General features: G+C 32.9%; 3 protein-coding genes across 3 annotated transcripts; all 3 read right to left on the bottom strand.

Annotated features, from left to right (window-relative positions):
* Positions 1–672: 672 nt before the first annotated feature.
* On the bottom strand, positions 673–1,977 carry LOC121175278 (polygalacturonase inhibitor 2). The gene has a single exon (XM_041018014.1). It carries the CDS (start codon positions 1,959–1,961, stop codon positions 951–953), a length of 1,011 nt encoding a protein of 336 aa, XP_040873948.1. The 5' UTR covers positions 1,962–1,977; the 3' UTR covers positions 673–950.
* Positions 1,978–4,040: 2,063 nt separating this feature from the next.
* On the bottom strand, positions 4,041–5,274 carry LOC100798936 (polygalacturonase inhibitor 2). Its single transcript, XM_041018426.1, is given in 5 exon segments — positions 4,041–4,048; positions 4,576–4,720; positions 4,723–5,111; positions 5,114–5,196; positions 5,198–5,274. Coding segments are annotated over 5 exon segments (702 nt in total).
* Positions 5,275–9,907: 4,633 nt separating this feature from the next.
* LOC102669548 (probable WRKY transcription factor 35) lies at positions 9,908–14,008 on the bottom strand. The gene is made up of 3 exons (XM_006584935.4): positions 12,993–14,008; positions 11,746–11,886; positions 9,908–10,541 (listed from the first exon to the last, which is right to left on the bottom strand). Exons 1-3 carry the CDS (start codon positions 13,631–13,633, stop codon positions 10,034–10,036), a joined length of 1,290 nt encoding a protein of 429 aa, XP_006584998.1. The 5' UTR covers positions 13,634–14,008; the 3' UTR covers positions 9,908–10,033.
* Between the last annotated feature and the right edge of the window lie 5,962 nt (positions 14,009–19,970).

The raw sequence follows: 19,970 nt of genomic DNA, 5'->3' as shown, positions 1-19,970 counted from the left end.
ACAAAACATTCATGTCTTACACTATCAGCGTGTTGCTGCTATATGGTAAAAAAAAATAAAAATTAGAAACACCTATATCTTAAAACCCACATTACTCAATTCTTCTTTACTAAATCCTTATATTTCCTTTATGTCTTTAGTGGTCTTAGGTGTATCGTCTAGTGCAACCCCCTGATTTGATTGTGTCCAAAATAAAGGTTGATCTTGAAAAATATGAACTCTAATTAAGCCCAGTTCGTTCAACAATTTATCAATTGCTGGAATTGGAAAATGGTCATTTGTTGTAACTGCATTGGATGAGCAATAATTGACGTAAAAAATGCCAATTGTAGCATCCTTTTTACCAACAAAGGAGGACCAGGGAATTAGAAAGGACTGGTGCTTGCTTCTTGGCTTGCGATCCTCCATGTAGGTGATGGATGAGCGAATTGAAGGTTGAGTTTAACCGTAGGCGCTTCTAAACTTGTGCCTGCTATCAGATATATATATTCCCATCAGATGGTGTTAAAATAAGCTATAGGATATTTTACATATTTAAATGGAGGGTGATTATAGCAATATTTTCCAATATCCCAATTCGATTCTATTCTCTCTTCCAATTTGTTCGATCCGAATTTCTTGCATGACGGTGTTTTGTCATGTAATAAAGCTAAGCAAATGGGATTTCTTCGTTGGCATTTTATTCTTTCGTCTCTTTCAAATGAAAGAAAACGTCTACAACTTTTAAGATATACAAGTATTATGTATAAAAAAAACTTTCAAGATTAATTTATGATAAAATAAAAGTGCGATACAATTACATAGTGTCACATACACAATTACGTGACGCGTTAAATTGATAGCAAAGTAGCTTAACATTAAGCTTAAGAGGACAAAGAATTTCTCGTAAGAATTTCTCTTATTCTTATACCCTTTCTCGTAAGGGCAAGTGAACTATGTAGTGTTGAGCTCTATAAGTGCTTGCACTTTGGAAGCGGAGATCCGCACAAGCACTTGTTATGAGAATAGGAAGAAACATCAATTTTTTGCAACCTACCACCCCGTGGAATCTTACCACACAATTCATTGTAGCTCACATCAAACGTGCCCAGATTCTTAAGCGACGTAAGTCCCTCAGGCAGCGCCCCATATAAACGATTGTGACTAAGATACAAAATCAACAAGGTCTTTGACACCCTTACTTTTCCGAAATCAAAAGCAAACGAGTTGTTCGCCAGATTTATCTGCAGCGTGTGTTTCTCCGACCCGAACAGCACCGACGCATCACCCTCCAGCATGTTCTGAGACAAGTCCACGAAATCAAAGTCCAGCTTCGCCAACGTCGCCGGAATCTCCCCGGTGAGGCGGTTGTCGGAGAAGGTCATCAACTTCAGTGAATCCGAGAAGGAGCCGAAGGAGTCCGGGATGGTGCCGGAGATGCGGTTTCCGTCTAAGGAGACTCTGTAGAGGTTGGGGAGAGAAGGGAGCCAGGGAGGGAGGTTGCCGGAGAAGTTGTTGTAGTGGAAGATGATTGATTCTAGGGTTTTGATTTGGGACAAAAAATGGGGTATCTCGCCGGACACGTTGGTGAATCTGATTTGGAGTTCACGGAGCATGGTGAGTTTGGTGATGGTAGGGGGTATTGTGCCAACGAGGTTGTTGGTGTTGGTGATGGAAAGAAAATTGAGGTAGGGAAGGTTACCTACGGAGGGGGGGATAGGGTAGGGTTTGGGGAGGTTAAGGTCGTTGAGGTCGAGGTGGTTGACGCGGTAAGATTGGGTCTTGTTGGCGCATGAGACACCTACCCAGTTGTTGTTGCAGCAATCAGAGGTTGGGAGCCAGGAAGAGAGAGTGGTAGGGTTACCGAACTCTTTCTTGATTTGAAGGAGGGCTTCTTTGTCTTGTGGGTTGCATAGTTCTGAGAGTGCTGGAGTGAAGAATAGAACTATGAGGAAGAGAAAGAGAGTGCTTGAGTGTGACATCTTTGAAGGGATTTTGAATGGGGTGTGAAAAAATGTACGTGGATTCCATGTATATATATATATGTGTTGCCAATTGGCATTGATGTCTCCGTCGAGTATGTGGTCAACTGGTCATGCATGTACGCGCCCGCCAGCACGTACTCTGGTCTTGTCGGAAGGAATATATATAGTTCCAATGGACGAAACTTATATGGGCTATGGTCTTGGTTGGATTTTCATTCCAATGGACAAAACATATGGCTTGTAGTTCTGGTATTACTGGATACAGGTTCCCATATGTGCTTAGATTAATATGGATTTAATCAAATTATATATATATATATATATATATATATATATATATATATATATATATATATATATATATATATTGTTACTGTAAAGTTTTTTAAAATTATTAATTGATTGAAAATATTTTGTTAGACATGACATTTTTAGAGTAATTATTATAAAAACTTATATATAATCTTATCTTCCATGACAATTTATAATTAGATTATAATATGTAAAAATATTTACACTATTAATGCGTTACATAAAATCCAATAAAATAAGTAAATTTTATAGGTTAGTACTAAGTTTTAGAAAATAATGATCTATTTTAAAATATCAGTCAACATACTTTTTCATTCTTAGATAATTCAAAATTAAAAACCTTCACTTTGGATCACCTTTTCCAGAATTGAAAAGGAGGAGGGGTGACTGATTTTTTTATGGTACGGTAAAAGAAGCAGGAGCCTAAGTTCTACGGTATGGAAGGTAGGATTTCTTCTTTTGTCACTTGTCCTCCAACACTTTAATGAGTACAGAGACAAGAAAACATTAAATGAACTTCTATAACTTATTTATGAAAATTTTACACGTGTTGAAAATTTCATTATGATTTCTTAAGATTTAATTTAAATTTTATGAAGATTTAATTTAAAAAATCATAAATTTTATTATAATTTTACAAATTCAGTTTAGATAGCTTATTGAGATTTTAAATTTTCTATTGATAATATATTATTATTTTTGAATCTCATTTAGATTTAATTTAAATTTCTTAAATTTATTATTACCTAAATATTTATAAATCATGTATAAGTAATATTGAATTTACTAATCAAATAAAGATTGAAATAAAATAATTTTTTAAGAAAAAAATATTTAAGCAAAATTCTTTTTTGTTCTTTATGGACCATAAACTGATTATTAAGATTATTAAATCTGGTCACAGTTTAAATCTTTCCATTCTTATCTACTTTGGGTCTAACGTTTTTTTGTTACTTTGAATATTATACTGAAGTAGTGAAGATGATGACCGATGATAACAAGACATTGAATATCAAACAGATATGAATTTGAGTCTTTTTTTTAAGAAAAAAATTATTTAAAATATTTTTTTTATTTTTTTATTTTTATAAAAATAAAAATTATATTATATTTTTTACTTTAAGTAATTTTTTTATATAAGATAAAAATAATTTATAATTAATCACATAACTAATTATCTAATTATATAATCTGATCTTGATCTGTAACAGTATAATCTTATTCTTATTTTATAAATAACTTTTATGTTTGTAATACTTTTTTATATTAATTATATTTTTGATCCTAGCTAGAAATATATTAATATTTTACTAAAATATTTATTTGATTAAATTAAATTTTTTAATTTAATTATCAAATAAATTATTTTCATTTGTAAAGATTGACCTACACGTTTATGCGTGATTCCATAGTTTCAATACTAAACCAATAATAAATTAATTAACTAATCAAGGTAGATATATCTAATGATACTTTTTAACAGTCTAGATAACATGATGTAATATCTTTTACCTTTAAGGATCAATAGAAGAATAATATAATATTTTTTTCATCATTTACAGCTCAAGATTAACTCTAGAGTATAATATTATTGTCAAACAAGCTAACACATTTAACATATGAATGACTTAAAAAACTATTTTCTTCTTCTATTCAATATTGTCGGTCATCATAGAGCTCAAACTCATTACCAGACTATATAAATTCTTTCTTTAATTAGTCATTAATTCCATAAGTATTTAATTATATCTAATATTCATTTAACTACTGTCCTAAGACATTAGTTGTCCAAAATTAAAACATAATAAATAACTTGTTAATAATTATGATAATATTTGGTCAAGGAAACTATTATATTTTTTTCTTTTCTCAAGTAAATGAGTTGTTCAGATATATCATGTGTGCTTCTTTGACCCGATAAACATTGAAGCAGGGGCGGCTCAAGAACTTGAGAGGTCTAAAACAAATTTAAGAATGTGATTTTTTATTTACTTATGAAATAGTTTATTAAAATTATTATTATTTTATTTAAAATTATTTTTTCAGATTTTTTGTGATACAAAATTATCGATTAAAGAGAATAGAAATAAAAAAAAGTTTTTGGGTTTCTTTAACTATCAACTATTAAATCTTTTTTTTCTAAATAAAACTATGATATTGGTGGAGAGTTACTTACGGTACCAATAAAAAAATTAACAGTTACTTATAATATTTTAATTAAAATTTATTTTCAAATATAATTTTACAATAATTTTTTTAAGTATATTAATACTAAAAAAATTTGGAATTTTTTTGGGACCTAAAGCTCTTGCTTGGGCCTTAAGCCGGCCCAGCATTGAAGCATCACCCTCCAGCATATTATGACACAAGTACACAAACTTCAAGTCCAGCTTCGCCAGTTTCGCCGGAATCTTCCCGGTGAGGCGGTTGTCGGTGAGCGACATCATCCTGTGAGCGACTTCGAGAAGGAGCCGGAGATGCGGTTTGCGTCGAAGGAGATTTCGGAGAAGTTGGGGAGAGAAGGGAGCCAGGCAGGGAGGTTGCCGGAGAGTTCGTTGCAATTGTTTGAGAGGTCGATGACTTTGAGGGTTTTGATTTGGGACAAGAAATGGGGCATATGGCCGGAGAGATTGGTGAATCTGATATAGAGATCACGAAGCTTGGTGAGTTTGGTGATGGTGGAGGGTATTGTGCCAACGATGTTGGGGGTGCTGATGATGGAAAGAAATTCGAGGTAGGGAAGGTTACCTATGGAGGGGGGTATAGGGTAGAATTTGGGGTGGTTAAGGTAGGAGAGTTCGAGGTCGTTGACGCGGTATGCTTGGGTCTGGTTGGTGCCTTGTTGTAGCAGTCGGTGGTTGGGAGCCATGAGGAGAGAGTGGTTGAGTTTCCTAGCTCTTTCTTGGTTTTAAGAAGGACTTTTGTCTCGTGGGTTGCATAATGTTGGAGTGAAGGATAAGACTATGAGGAATAGAATGAGAATGCTAAAGTGTGACATCTTTCCATAGATTTTCAATCAGTTATATATATACTACATACATACATACATATATATATATATATATATATATATATATATATATATATATATATATATATATATATATATATTTATCGACATCATGGCATGTCTCCTAATTCGAGTTAACTCGTGCTACGTGTACGTAAGTGGTCATATAAGTTGTGCATGTCTTTGCGCTCCAATGGGCTGTGATCTTATGGATATAGTTTCAATGGACTGAACTTATTGGCTATGGTCTTATATTGGAGATAGTTTCCAATGGACAAATCTTACGGGTTGTGGTATTATTGGATATAGGTTCCAATTCAAAAAATATACTTAAATTAATATGATATATTTGTGCATGGGATCAGCATGGTTATCCTAGTCTTCGTTGAAAACAATGTTGCAATGAAATGATTAATCATAATATAGTGTAATTCAATGTTTTTGACAGAAAGAAGCTCATTGGCATATGTTACTGCGGATACAGTATAATACAATAGCGAATAATGACCACCTCGTGGTTTCACAAATCACAACAGTTACTTGGTCTACAAACTACAATCATGTAGTCTATTATTAATTTATAATATTACTATCCACTCGTCGTAATTGAGTCAAACAGTATCCTAATTAAGCTTCTTTATTTCTTTCTGTTTTTTTTAGCTGTATAAACACTGTCGACAAACAGCTTTGTGTCCTTATTAATTTGGCCATCACCGGTCCATTACAGTGGTATTTTCCGGCACATTTGGATTAGCTTTTGTGTGTCAAACTAGAATAATCTGCGGGTAGTAAATAATGATCAAAGTTCAGCTTCACAGATCCCATTTGACTTTGACTACTCTCAAAAACCTATCCGACCCGTTTTATAAGCTTCACGTGGTCGTGGAAATCAAACAAATAACGCCGCATAGTAAAAAAAACGTCTTTTATAAGAGGGTTAATCATAGGAGAAATTCTTTAGTACCTTTATGATAAATAAGATTCTCTAATGTGTGTGTACGTACTAGCACGTCTTAAGAAAAAAAATATTGAAAAATATCTATCATAAAAAAATGTAATAGCTATTTAATAGTTTTTAATTATATTTGAGTAATTTAATGCTTTTTTTCAAAATCGGCAAAGATAAAGAACTTTATAGAAATTGGTACCAGAAGTACCGAAGAGCATTAATATTACAAGGAAAAGGACCATGGACCATCAGAAAATGCAAGGTTATGCCATGCCATATTTATATGAAATAAATATATTAGTATTAATTAATATATACAAAATACCTAAGTATTTTTTAGTATTTTTTTTTAATTAAAATCGAACTTTCACTTCACTCCTCAATATATAGTTAACGTTGATCTTTACTAATGCGTGAGTTGGTAACTGGTAAGGTGAAATTTTAATCTCAATTGAAGAATGACAGCAAAAAAATCCTTGGCCTGGCACCTAATCAAGTTTTATCCTTTAATCACTTCACTCCATATATCCATGTGTACACATTAAAAAAACCAAAAGTTATTTTATTCTACTCATTCACTGTGTATTATGTTAATCATGACTAAAAAAATAAATTACAATTGATAATATATATAATTTACGTGGCCAATAGTTTCAGCGATTCGCTTCATAAAGATTTTGAATAAGTAATAAAAATTTGAGAACTTTGGATAAATAAAATTTGACAGGACATACAAAATATTAAATAACTAAATTTGAAAAAAAAAACAATTAGAGCTTAAAATTATACACTGAACATTATAAAAGGATTAAAAACATAATTAAGATTTTAGTAAATAAATTAATTAGTTCAGTTCATGCTTGCTCAAGGGCCTGTGGTAGGCTGATGAGTGGGTAATTCTTTAAGGCATCCTATTTTTGACTTACAAATCTGTAATACAAAAAATGAGATACACCAAGTTAAAAATGGGGTGCGTGAATTAGCTGATGAGTGATGAGCATCGATGTTACCTAAGGCAGGTAAGCTTTGGACTTCAGTCCAAACCAATTGGGCCTCCGATGGCTGGATTTCAAAGGGTGGTGGGGCTATTTGGTCTTACCTTATTTACCAAAGATGGTTGGAAGTAACTATTTGAATATAGTGTCGCCACGTGAAAACAGCATAAATATTATTCACATAATTATTTAGTCCAAAAAGGTAAAAGTTCACAGCTTACCCAAAGAAAACAAAACTATATGCTTTTAGTGAACAGCAAGATCTATAAAACAGTGAGTTCAGGAAAAATTACACTTTTCTATTTACGATATGTGTATTTATAAAAAATAATATAAATATACACTCACTTTCTTCTTTATTTAATTTTTACTTTATTTACTTTTGATCTCTCTCTTCCTTTTTTATATGAGACTACTACTATCATTTGTATTTATTTCTTTCTATTTTTTTTTCTTATCTCTCAAACTCATTCATATCAAATCTGTAATGCAGCAAGAAATTGTAGAAAAGCATTTTATATTCTTAACTGTTACAACATATTTTTACCTCTTAATATTTTCCTTCCTTGGAGAAGTTGTCGAGCCCAAGTTATGGCTTTATATAGTATAGTAGTATCATATACAAATGATAGAGGAATTATAATAAGGCTACATGGACAAGTTGAATAGCCTGCACATGCAAAATAGTTAAAAGCCAACCTCGATTTGCTGGATTTTTTATGCTATCAGAAACTACTAGCTAGTACAAACCGATTATTTTTTACAAATACTGGTACAAACAGATAAGACACAATAGAATCATCTTTGTGAAAAGCAATAGCATTAAACTTCAAAACTATTGAATAGTAACATATCAAGTAATCATTAAATAAAAAAAAAGTCTGGGGATAATAAGAGGCAGAAAACTGAGGAATCAAAGCTTGCATGTCCCCTCATGCATGTCATATCTGGAGTCAAGTTTTATGTTAGCATTATATAATATGTACTTTGTTAAAATGTGATCCATTGAGACCTAGTGCTCATATTGTTAAACTTCAGCTAGACATTCGAAAGGTCTTCTTAAAAACTGGTTTATAAGGGGGTGACCTACCTAACTATATAAGTACTTATCATGCTCGTTAATCACCCGATGTGGGACTCACAACACGTCCCCTCGAGTCAGGGCTCGTCACCACAAAGCGAGGGCTAGCGGCACTATCCACACCACCGAACAAAACTGGCTCTGATACCATGTTAAAGTTCAACCAAACATTCGAAAGGTACCCTTAAAAAGCAGTTCATAAGGGGGTGACCTACCCAGCTATATAAGCACTTATCATGCTTGTTAACGACTCGATGTAGGACTCGCAACATGCCTCCTCGAGTCAGGGCTTATCACCACAAAGTGAGGACTAGCGACATTATCCACACCATCGGACAGAATTGACTCTGATACCATGTTAAAGTTCGGCCAGACATGGGTGGTTGATGAGCATAATAAGTGTTTATATAGTTGGGTAGGCCACCCCCTTATGAATCGATTTTAATTAAGGGGACCTTTCGGATGTCTGGCCGAACTTTAACATGGTATCAGGGCCAGTTCTGCCCAGTGGTGTGGATAGTGCCGCTAGTCCTTGCTTTGTGGTGACGAGCCCTGTCTCGAGGGGGCGTGTTGCGAGTCCTACATCGGGTGGTTAACGAGGACGATAAATGCTTATATAGCTGGGTAGGTCACCTCCTTATAAACTGATTTTTAAGGGGACCTTTCGGATGTCTGACCGCCAATTCTACCCGGTGGTGTGAATAGTGCCACTAGCCCTCACTTTGTAGTGACAAGCCCTGACTCGAGGGAACATGTTGTGAGTCCCACATCGTGTGGATAATACTGCTAGCTCTCGCTTTGTGGTGATGACTGATGAACCCTAACTTGAAGGGGTGTGTTATGAGTAGCATGATAAGTACTTATATAATTAGGTAAATCACCCCTTATTGGGAGATTCCATATATCATCACTTTACTTTGTTTTACCATATTTTTCTTTATTTTCTTTATGATCTACCATCAATTTCACCCGGGAGGTAAATTTCAAATCTCAGAACCTATTTTAATTTCTCTTATCACTTTCTGAAATAATCCACATGACCAAGGGGAGACCTAAAATAATTTTTCCCTCTTGAAAGCATGAAAAGACTAGCCTCTCATCCTTTAATCATTAATCTACTCAGGGAGCTTTTGAATCAATAAAGTCTCTAGAAATTGTTTTAACTGTTAAAATCTTCTGTTCCTCAGCTTTCTGTCCCATCCACCAATATTCCCAAAGGAACGTGGGACTCGTTGTGCGTGCTTCCAATCAAGCAGCACTCCCACATATAGAATCCCATTTTTCTTCCACTAATTTACCCCCCACCCCCCACTGTTATGCGAAACGACAGGTAAAGAAAAAAGAAAATTAAAAAAACTAGAAACAAGAAAAGTGGTTTTATGATCTCCTCAAATCTCCCCCACATGACACATTTGAAATCTGATGATGACCTGCACTTATTATAAAGGTTTTTGTGAGGGAGGTGGTGCATGCTTGCCATTCAAGGTCTTATATATTATATGATTTTAATAGTTATATATTAATAATTTAATTTAACATTATCATTCGATTACAAATAATTATTAGTATGATTTTTAAAATATTTATTTTAAAAGTTAACAAGAATTATATTTGAATGATGATATAAAATCGTTTTACTCAACACATACATAATCTATTTTCTCATATTATACTCATTCGACCTTCCCTTAAATTTTTCAAATGAGGTGGTATTTGGTGCTGTTAAATATCACCTCTCCAGTCAAAGAAATGGAATGAATCTAAAGCGTTGGATTCCCTTTGCTGATCATCAAAACCTTGTGGTGGAGACAATAGGTTTACTGACTGATCCTTTTCTATTTCTCCAAATTCTGCAAACAAGCCCTGATCAAGTTGTAGGTAGTTATTCATCTTAGATATTGGCCTGTAATAAGGGACTCCAATATCACAGAATTCTACATCATCCATCTCAAGCTGCTTCTCTTCCTCCCTCACAAAGACATTGTTATTTACTTTATTGCTGTCACTATTGCTCTCCTCCTCCTCTTCTTCCTCATTCTTTGAAGCAGCAATGTTGTTGTTTTTTGATGGTTGGGATCGAGATGAACCAGCGAGAGCATTTCTGTGTGTTGGCCATGGATGGTTGTGCTCTGACGTGTAAGTAATGACCAACATGTTAGGGTCTGTTCTGCTCCTCTCAACTTGTTTCCTTGCAGGACAACCCTTTGAGCTGCTGCATCTATAGTAACCCCTACATGTGGCAACAAGAGAGAGATACAAACATTAGAGTCCATAAATGATACTGGTATTGTGAAGGACTAAGAATTCCATCACCTGCACCAATGAGATAATGTTGCGCACCATTAATATAATTTGCTTCACGCGAGTACAGTAAATTTCTTCCAATATAAAAAATTGCCATAGAAAGCTTTTGGAATATATATAATGGGATAACTTTACCTAGTGGTTTTTTAAAGCTCAAACTGTGACCAAAAAGCACTGGATGAGAAATAATGAAAAACACCACAACTGCCAAGGGATTTCATACCACCTCATCTCATTTTCTTGCTCCCTTCCTTGTCACCCAATAAAAATAATAAAAATATGATGTATGGTTGAAAAATAATGTTAATTTTATCTGTTGAGGTGATCATTTTTCTTTTGGAGAGGTAGGAAGGAAATACTCTAAAGAAACAGGTAATTTTATTACATCTTACAACAAGATTGCAAGTTTCCCATGGTTTTATCAAATAATTTTTCTAATTATTTTATAAATAAAAACATTATTGATAAATAAAGTACAAGGAAGATGTCCTTATATTTTTATGCGGTCATTCAAATTTTTGTTGTGTATGGAAAAATATTGTTACATTTAATAAAAAATATTTTGATGTTTATAATTAAAGTAATTTCTAATTAGTTAATATTGTAAAAATTTTAACACTTATAAAACGTATGAAGATGAAATCTTTTATAATATTATACTATTTTTTTACCAGAATAATATTATACTTAAACCTTTTTCTTTTTTTAATATTTTTGAACCATCAATTCATAAAAAATAAATAAATATGATAAGTGAAAAGAATTAGATTACAGACACATATATATGTGTGTGTACCCTTAATTTAAATGAGTTTATGTTTACCAAATAGTTTAATTTATATGTAAAAACAAATATTATTTTTCTCATTGTTTATAGGAATATGCATGGTACTTTAAGTGTTTTTAGTGTTATTCGTTAATTGAAATTAAAGCTTTACCAGTGTTACTCTTTATTGCACAATTGTCAAAATAAAATTCAAAATTTAATTATAAAAAAAAAGATGCAAAACCTAAAATACAGTACTTAAATTTTGTCACTTTACGTGCATTCTTTGTTTAAAGAAGTTAGGCAAAATCTTCATTATAATACCTTATCTCTTTCCAAGAAAGATCACACTATACCAACTTACCTTGGATATGGAGAACCTTTAATGGGTTTCTGACCATATTTTCTCCAAGCCCACAGATCAGAAGGAACTACCTCGCCACTTTGTCTGCTGTTTGGTGCAGCTGGTGCAGGAACACAAATCGACTTCTTTGCCAGGCTCTTTCTGCAATTACACAACAGTATCATCACTTACTTAGTTTCCCTTAAACTTTAACTAAACAACACATTTCATAGAGTTAACTACATTATTCTTATGCATATTTTTTATAACTAATTTTTCCTCTCTGTGTCTTTCTATTACATTATTTATTCAATGCTTCTTTCTTTCTCTCTTCTCTAATTCCTAATTATAAAAACAATTGTAAAACGGAGTTATAAAAATATAATTTCTTAATTGCATATGTATGTGTGTAGGCACATGTATATGATGATTAAAGAGATAATAGAATGTTTAATAACTTCCCACATTAAACTAGTTTGTTTGTTTTACTGATAAAAAACTAGGGAGTTTAAACTTTCTTGTTAGGTGTTAATTCCACTGAAATAGTGGAAATTTTGTGGCCAAGAAAAAGGGATATGGTTTCTATCTGATGATCAAAGGAACAGGACATTTCAGGTGTGTTCGGAAGAAAAGTAGTTTACGATAAGCTTTCTTGAAAGCTCAGTATGTGACTCTTACGGTGACACCTATCTAGCTAGCTCTGCTTTTCAGGTGGATTAACCCTATAAAGGCCCCGATGCACCATGTTTAGTCTTAATCACATTATGAACTATTTCCAACATGAAAACTGATTATAATGCTTAGTTTTTATGACCAGATGCAGTCAACCAAACATATTTGCAAAGTAAGACAAAAGAATTACCTCACTCATGCCAAACCCTACTTTATCCCTATCTCATCATGAATTCACAAAAAATTAAGTTTCCAAAAATGACTGTGATTAATTCCATTTGGGAAATTTATGACGCCAACATAAAATTAATCCACATATGTAAATATAATACTTTGACTCAATTCTTGGAACCAGTTCCCCATTTAATTCGGCTACTATTATTTTAGAAAATGTTAACCAATGTAATTATGACACTTGTTAAAAATTAAAAAATAATTATTTTTATTGAAATATATAAAATTGTGTTGTTGATAAAAAATTTTAAGTTCCTATAATTTTCCCATAATTTTTTTTCCTTTAATTTAATTTCTTAATTAGTACCTTTAGCATATTGGTTAGCAAGATTTTATTAATTAATTAATTAATAATAACTCACCTTCTCTTAAGACCTGGATTCCTTGGAGATGAGATCTGCACTTTTGTGTTGTCCACCAAGCAATAATCTGAAGAGGTCTTTGCATCAATCATGTTGTGACCTGAAACCGCACCAGAAGGCTTGAATGGCCTTGACAAAGAATCCACCACTGGCGAGATGGGTAACTTATCATTGGGAGAGATCTGAATCATGTTTGACAATATGCTGTTACATGGCCTTCTCATATCATCCTCATCAAGAATCTTCTGTGCCAAAACACAACTATTACTACTACTACTACTACCAGCAACAACCCCACCACCAAAACAAGTTGCTTCTTCCAATGCCCCAGAACTCTTAATTTCTGCAGATGAACTTGTGCTATTAAAATAGGCAGAGAGAGGCAAATCAAGCTCGTGTAGAAAGGGATCTCTCATGTTTGAAAATGGATCACCAAAGTTGCTATTAAACCCTTCCAAAACAGAAGAGAAAATCATGGGATCAGAAGAGAACTGCAAGTGATAATTACGAGAGAAGGGATTAGCAGCTTCAGATGATGAAGTTCCCGTGCTGCAACTGCCATATGATGCACCACTAGCACGAATTATGTCACTTAAATCACCTTGATAGTTCTCCATAATTGTGCCAAGGATATTGCACATGCTTTTTCCTTAGAGAAAAAGGCTTCAAAATTAGGATGAAATTAGCAGTGCCATGTTTTGGAACATAGACTTCTTGTAGCCTCTAATTTGCAGAGTTTATAAAGATATATACATGCAAATCTAGGAATTTTGTTGTATGTATGTGTGAGAGGGTTATAGGTTTTTTTTTATGATAATTAAGAGGTTATGACTAATGAGAGTGAAAACTTTCTCCTGAGGAAATGGGATTTATTCTGGTTGCTAAGAGGCATGAAAAAGCAAATGAACAGGTTCTCGGAGGTTGAAAACTGACTGTTCCTTTCTCCAAATACTCACAGAAGAGAATTGAATAACACAGCCGCTGACTTTTGACACAAAATGGCTCCAAGCACTCCCTTTCCTACGCAACTATTTTATTAAACACTAACAAGAAAACAGAAATGGTAGGACTAATATAAATATAAAATGAGTGTTAGAACTTAGAGGTGAGATATAATGAAAAATATTTCTTATGCACGTTAGGTTATACTACTACACTTCTTATACGCCAATGAGAAATTAATTAATGTGTATTTATTACTCGTAGTAGTTAACAAACTACAGTAATAATCTATTTCTTAAAAATAAAAAATATCATAATCAATATATTACTAACTAATAATTTATTTATCATTAATTATGAATAAAAGGCGTGGAATCTTAAGTGTAGGAATATCACTAATTTATCTAATACTATCATCAAAGATTAAAAAATGTTGATGTTTTGTTAATAAATTAATTAGTAATTGAGTATTATTTTCTTTCTCTTTTTCTCTCAGTTAAAAGAAAATTAGAGAATGGTCACCTCTCCAAAACAATTGAGGAGAAATAAAAGAAGCGACAGGTAGCCGAATTTATCGGAGAAACCTTTCGAATCATTCAATCTGACTCCACCATTTTTTATTTTATTTTAACATATAGTAGTATATTGCAGCTATGTTAGGATTTTTCTTCATTCTCACGACTCAACAATGATATTCTTTTAATGCTAAATTTAAGTTTTTTCTTTAATTCAGAAACAGGTTTTAAGGGCAAAAGTGAACCATAAAATGCATTGAAAAATGGCAGTTCCTCAATTATTTTTTAAGTGATTTTAAACTACGTGTTACGGTCATAATTGTGATCACATTATCGGGTGATACCATTACCACTAAATACGGCTAATACCATTACAACTGTAGTCATAATGTGATAGCAAAGTGTAAAAAATATCTTAATATTGTGATTGTGGAATTTAAAACCATGCTTTGGCCCAACAATGTCCAACTTCCCCCACCATTCCACAATCTTCCCGACATTTCACAAGAGCTCATATGACTCTAAATCATTAGCAACGAGAACCTGCGAATTGCGGAATTTGATACAGAACCGTTCCTTGCACACCGTCACGTGGGAAACATCATATTTTGCCTCAAAGAGTGTCATGTAATTAAATCTAAGAAGCACAAGGTACATATATACAAGAACTCTCTCACACACGTACGCACACACACTCTCTTTTCTTTTAAAGAAGATTTCTCATATGAGATTGAGAAGAATGAGAATGTTTTAAGTCTTCACAAGTCTTCCTCTTTATATATAATGGAGGAATGTAACTTCATGCATGAGTAAACATTAGTTGTTAATCTATCTTTCCAAGAACCTTCAAAATGTGATAATGGTGATTTCAAGAGCCAAAGTTAAATTCCTATACCGCTAACATGCATAATTGATTTCTTGGAGAAAAAAAAAAATCCAACATTACCAAAATAAATGCACATTAAAAATTCTCAAACTTTGTTCTGGACTAAGCCATTAATTTTGGTTTGCAATCTTATCTGATTATCCATTTTATAGTTCTAGTTCACTTCTACAGTAATATTCGGCGCTCACATAACATTAGTCAATAATTCTCCGCAAACGTTTCAGATGCATTATCCAAATCATGTAGTAACAAACATCTCCATTAATGACTAAATGACTATGGAATTATGCAAAAAATATGAATTGACACAAATTAGTGAATGATCTCACAAGCCATATATATGGTATATATTATCGAAGAGAAGAGTGCGTGGTTAAGAACATCCAGGACCACTTACTTCATTTAAAGTCAAAATGAATTGACCTCACAAGCCATATGGTATATATGCAATTTCTCGTGGTTGAGATTAGTTCTTTCTATGCAAATCATCTACTTTCAGAAGCCACTTTTAATGGGAATCAGGCTATTTTTTCATCATTTTCAGAGGTCATAATTTACAACTATGAAGTATGAAAGATATAATTAACTAGACAGGTTTATTAGGAACAGAATTAAGAGCCAAAGAATGATTGAGAGGCTTAAAGATGGCTTTTTAACTTTTAAGGATAATTAAACTTCTAAAATGATTTTCATAAGACTGGGATCGATACAATTAACTCGGAACTACTACTTTAGTATATGTGTCGGAATGATAAAGGACAATGATTAATTAGTAAAACTAGGAAGCCTAATCTAAGATTTGATAGTTTAATATACTAGACTTTATTTTCCTTAAAGGATTCTCTTGACCTATTATTTGAATACGTCTTGTGAGTTGTGAAAACATTCAAAGTTGATATATATGCTTAAATCATCTTCTTAATATATTGACACATGTACAGATAAGACCTTGAGGGCCTTGATTACTTTTTTTACAATGAGGTTCTGAAACGTTTTGCTCCCCATAATCTTGTTTACAATTTAAAGAATTCAAGTTTAATATTCGATGGACCAATGATCACCAAGAGAATCACCGACCTATATATTATTATCTTTGATGAGACATTTTGAGAATCTACTATATGCACAGTGAAAACCTTGATCACCCCTAACTTTTCTTTCTCTTCTCAGGACCTTTTGTCATGCTAGGTTTTGATTTTCACATCATACGCTCCAAAAGAGCTACTATTACGCCAACTATAAATGCTACTGTTTATTTCCCATACAATATCCACGTAATAATCATATGAATAGTCACCTAAAATTTGTTATAGTAAACTACACTTGAATTGTGAATTTGAACAATTCAATCTACCCATGTGGCTTTATTTTTTTATTTAACCATATTAATGTGTATCATAATAAAATTGGCCGATTTCAAATGGTTGTATATCTGCACTACTGGGTTCGTGATCTTCTCCCCATCTTGACCATGTCTGGGTTCAAATCTGAATTGTCAAACTTTTCCCACCTCTTCTCTAAGTCTCTGCCATAATAGTTTATTTAAGGTTTATAAATTTTCACAAATAAATAGCCGTTTTGATGCATGGTTTGCTATTTTGCTAGCTACATGCCAGATGTGTAAGACAACTCGAACAAGCTTGTTTGCTACTATAGAGTTTCATGTTGTGCAAATTAGGAATTTTCAAGAATTTGTGAAAAATAAATTTTAAACAAGATTTAAAAATGTGTGGTTTATTTTGTTTGATATTTTGTGAGCATTAAAATTCTATTTGGATGTGATTGTTTGATGAGGCTTTGGAAATTAGAAAAAAATTTGATGAAAGAAAGAAGATGCCCTGAATATATAATTGGTATCAATATGTTTTTTAAAGGGACTGAAACTTATTTAACCCTATTTATTTTGAATTTTTGACACCGGTGGGTCTTGCAAATTCATTATTATGGGCAAGAAACACTTGCTCCACGTTTCTGCATGACATGCATGCCGATCGATGAGACAAACAAACAAACAACATTGAACTGGGATTCTTCTAGCTAGTCCCACCCATACTCTATCTAACAAGGATTTTGTATTCCAATGAGGATCATCAGCATCCTACCATATGAAGCAGACCATCTAATTTAGTCATATTCATATATAATAACTGCAGTATTATGTATAAAATATTAAACATGTGACCACTGCAATTTTTTTTATTAAAGTAATCAAGTGTTTAAACCCATACTCACTAAAATAATCTTTAGATGATGCCTAGTGCAATTAAGCATGTTCATTGGCCACGGAGGGACACTTCAATTCATGACGTGTGGATATGTCATCCTCTCACTGGCAGCTTAATTAACGGTTACTAGCAAGTAATTAAGTTCATCTCAAACATGAAAAATCACATCCACATGGCTAGAAGCAATCTCAAGTATATGCAGCTTCTACATTTTTTGATCTTCAGATGTAGAGAGAAAGGGTTAGATCCACATTTCAAACTTGGTTTCAAACATGCACAGCACTACACCGGTCACGGTCCTCGAAATTCAACCAAGAGTGTTCGGTTTCATTAAGAATAACAATGGAATTGATTTTATTGCGATAAACTTCGATTGTATAAAAATATTGATGTTTGGTTAGCTTTTAAGTAAAATCGATTTTGCTTTAAAGTTCAGTTTAAGTGACAAAAAATAACTTTTACGTTGAGATGAAAAAAATACATTCAATTTTATATAACAAACTTGCTTTTAAGATAAAAACATTTAAATATAAATTATTTAAAATTAATTTCATTCAAAATCAATTATAATAAATATTCATCTGGACGGCTGTGATTCTATATATGCTTGCGACCATTTGATTGTGATGAGTGATGACCCAACTTAATGTAGGTCAACTTAACTAATTATTAAGTGCTAGATCAGGGTTTATATATATAGCTAGATCAATAGACCGCGTTTGCGTCATTCTAAGTTGCACTCCATATTCCAGTATTGCTCAGTGTTGCATTTATTATTTTTAAGGAAACAAACCAATTGCAACTTGCAAGAGGACAGTCTGACTTTATATCTGGATGATCTTAAGGGATGCATGTGGGGTTCTTGCTTCCAACCATGAACCACCAAACACAGTGCCTAGTTAGTAGGCTTAGCTGTAGAATTTTATGGTGGGTCTGGACCATCATACTATAATTAATTTTAGCCCCAATTAATAAACAAATACTATAACTATAGGACATACTGTATTAACAATTTTGCATCCTCCATCTCGTGACGCATGCAACTCGGCCAATTAATAGTTTTAAAAAGCTATTTTTACTTTCTGATCATCTGTCATAATTTTTTTTACGTATTTTTAATTGGAGCAATTAGAAATTCGATAATTATACGTGCCTCACTCAACAGCATCAACGGACTCAAGGAAAATGTAAACCAACTAATGATATATATATATATATATATATATATATATATATATATATCATTAAATGTGGGCACATGTTCAATTCATGAAGATGAGGAAAATTTTCAGATAAAATTATATACATTTGGTCCTTTCAATTCCCATGTGATACATACAACATTTTTCGCCCTACAAGGGGTAGAAGAGATTAGTGAGTCTTAGGCCTTAGGCCTTCATGTGGGGGATTATTTATGGATCCTGTGTGCATTTGAAGTTCAAGAAAAGCCTAATAGATAGTGTGTTCATATCTCATTTCGGCATTTGTCTTTTCATTGCTACATAAAGTATCTATGGTTCATAGATATTTCAACGTAAATTAATGAAAGTTGAGAAGAAAAAAAATAGTGCATTCAGGTGTGTGGTGAAATTAATTTCATGATCAAATACATATTTACATAAGGAAATTGTTAAATAGTATGAAGAACGGAACCATTATCAACTGTCATGGGTAGTCTATTGCTCCAAGCCTTCTTACCTCTCACATCATGGTGGTATCTTGTATGTTCTACTCAAACCTCAAATTTTGTAGGTTTCATCCAAAATTTAAGTGTGTATTATAAAGTACAGACTGTAAATGATATTTTAACCTAACTAACAGTAACTATTTTATTTCTCCTAGCAGTTAAATTATGCTAAGAAACAATCTAATAACCATGACTTTATTAACCCATGTTATTAATGAATGGGATATTTGAAATTCGCATTTCTTTAATTAAGAGGTAGTAACTCAAACCTGGTATATTAGGAGGGTGCACCGTTTCTCAGGAAACATTTCATTCGATTATGTGCTCCTTATTGAACTCTAAGCAGCTAAGCATGTGTTTAATCTTGCCTGGAACTTACATAGGTCATATAAATTGTAAAGTATTGAGTGAATCTATTTCTTTGTAGGAACGCTATCTAATTAATAGACAATTTTCTTGTTCCTTAGTTTCCAAGTCACTTGAAGTGTAGTGGTAGCCTTGTAAACATTCACTCTCTTTTAATCAAGGCTAAGAGTGTGTGGTTAATGACATTTTTGGAGAGGCAAATGTGCATGTGTGCAGATTGCCAAGCATGGAAGCTCTGTAGATGCCCCTTTCTATATCTTGTTGTTGCGATGGTGGACCTTGAGCCAGTGGATATCAACTTTCAGCTGAGTTGTAGAGTTTGTCTTTGGCTGTTTGTGTGTTTTCTTCTTACCAAAA

This window comes from Glycine max, chromosome 8, assembly GCF_000004515.6.
Source record: "Glycine max cultivar Williams 82 chromosome 8, Glycine_max_v4.0, whole genome shotgun sequence".
NCBI lineage: Eukaryota > Viridiplantae > Streptophyta > Magnoliopsida > Fabales > Fabaceae > Glycine > Glycine max.
The sequence above is the reverse complement of the archived record's forward strand: the minus strand, read 5'-3'. Positions and strand labels throughout refer to the sequence as shown.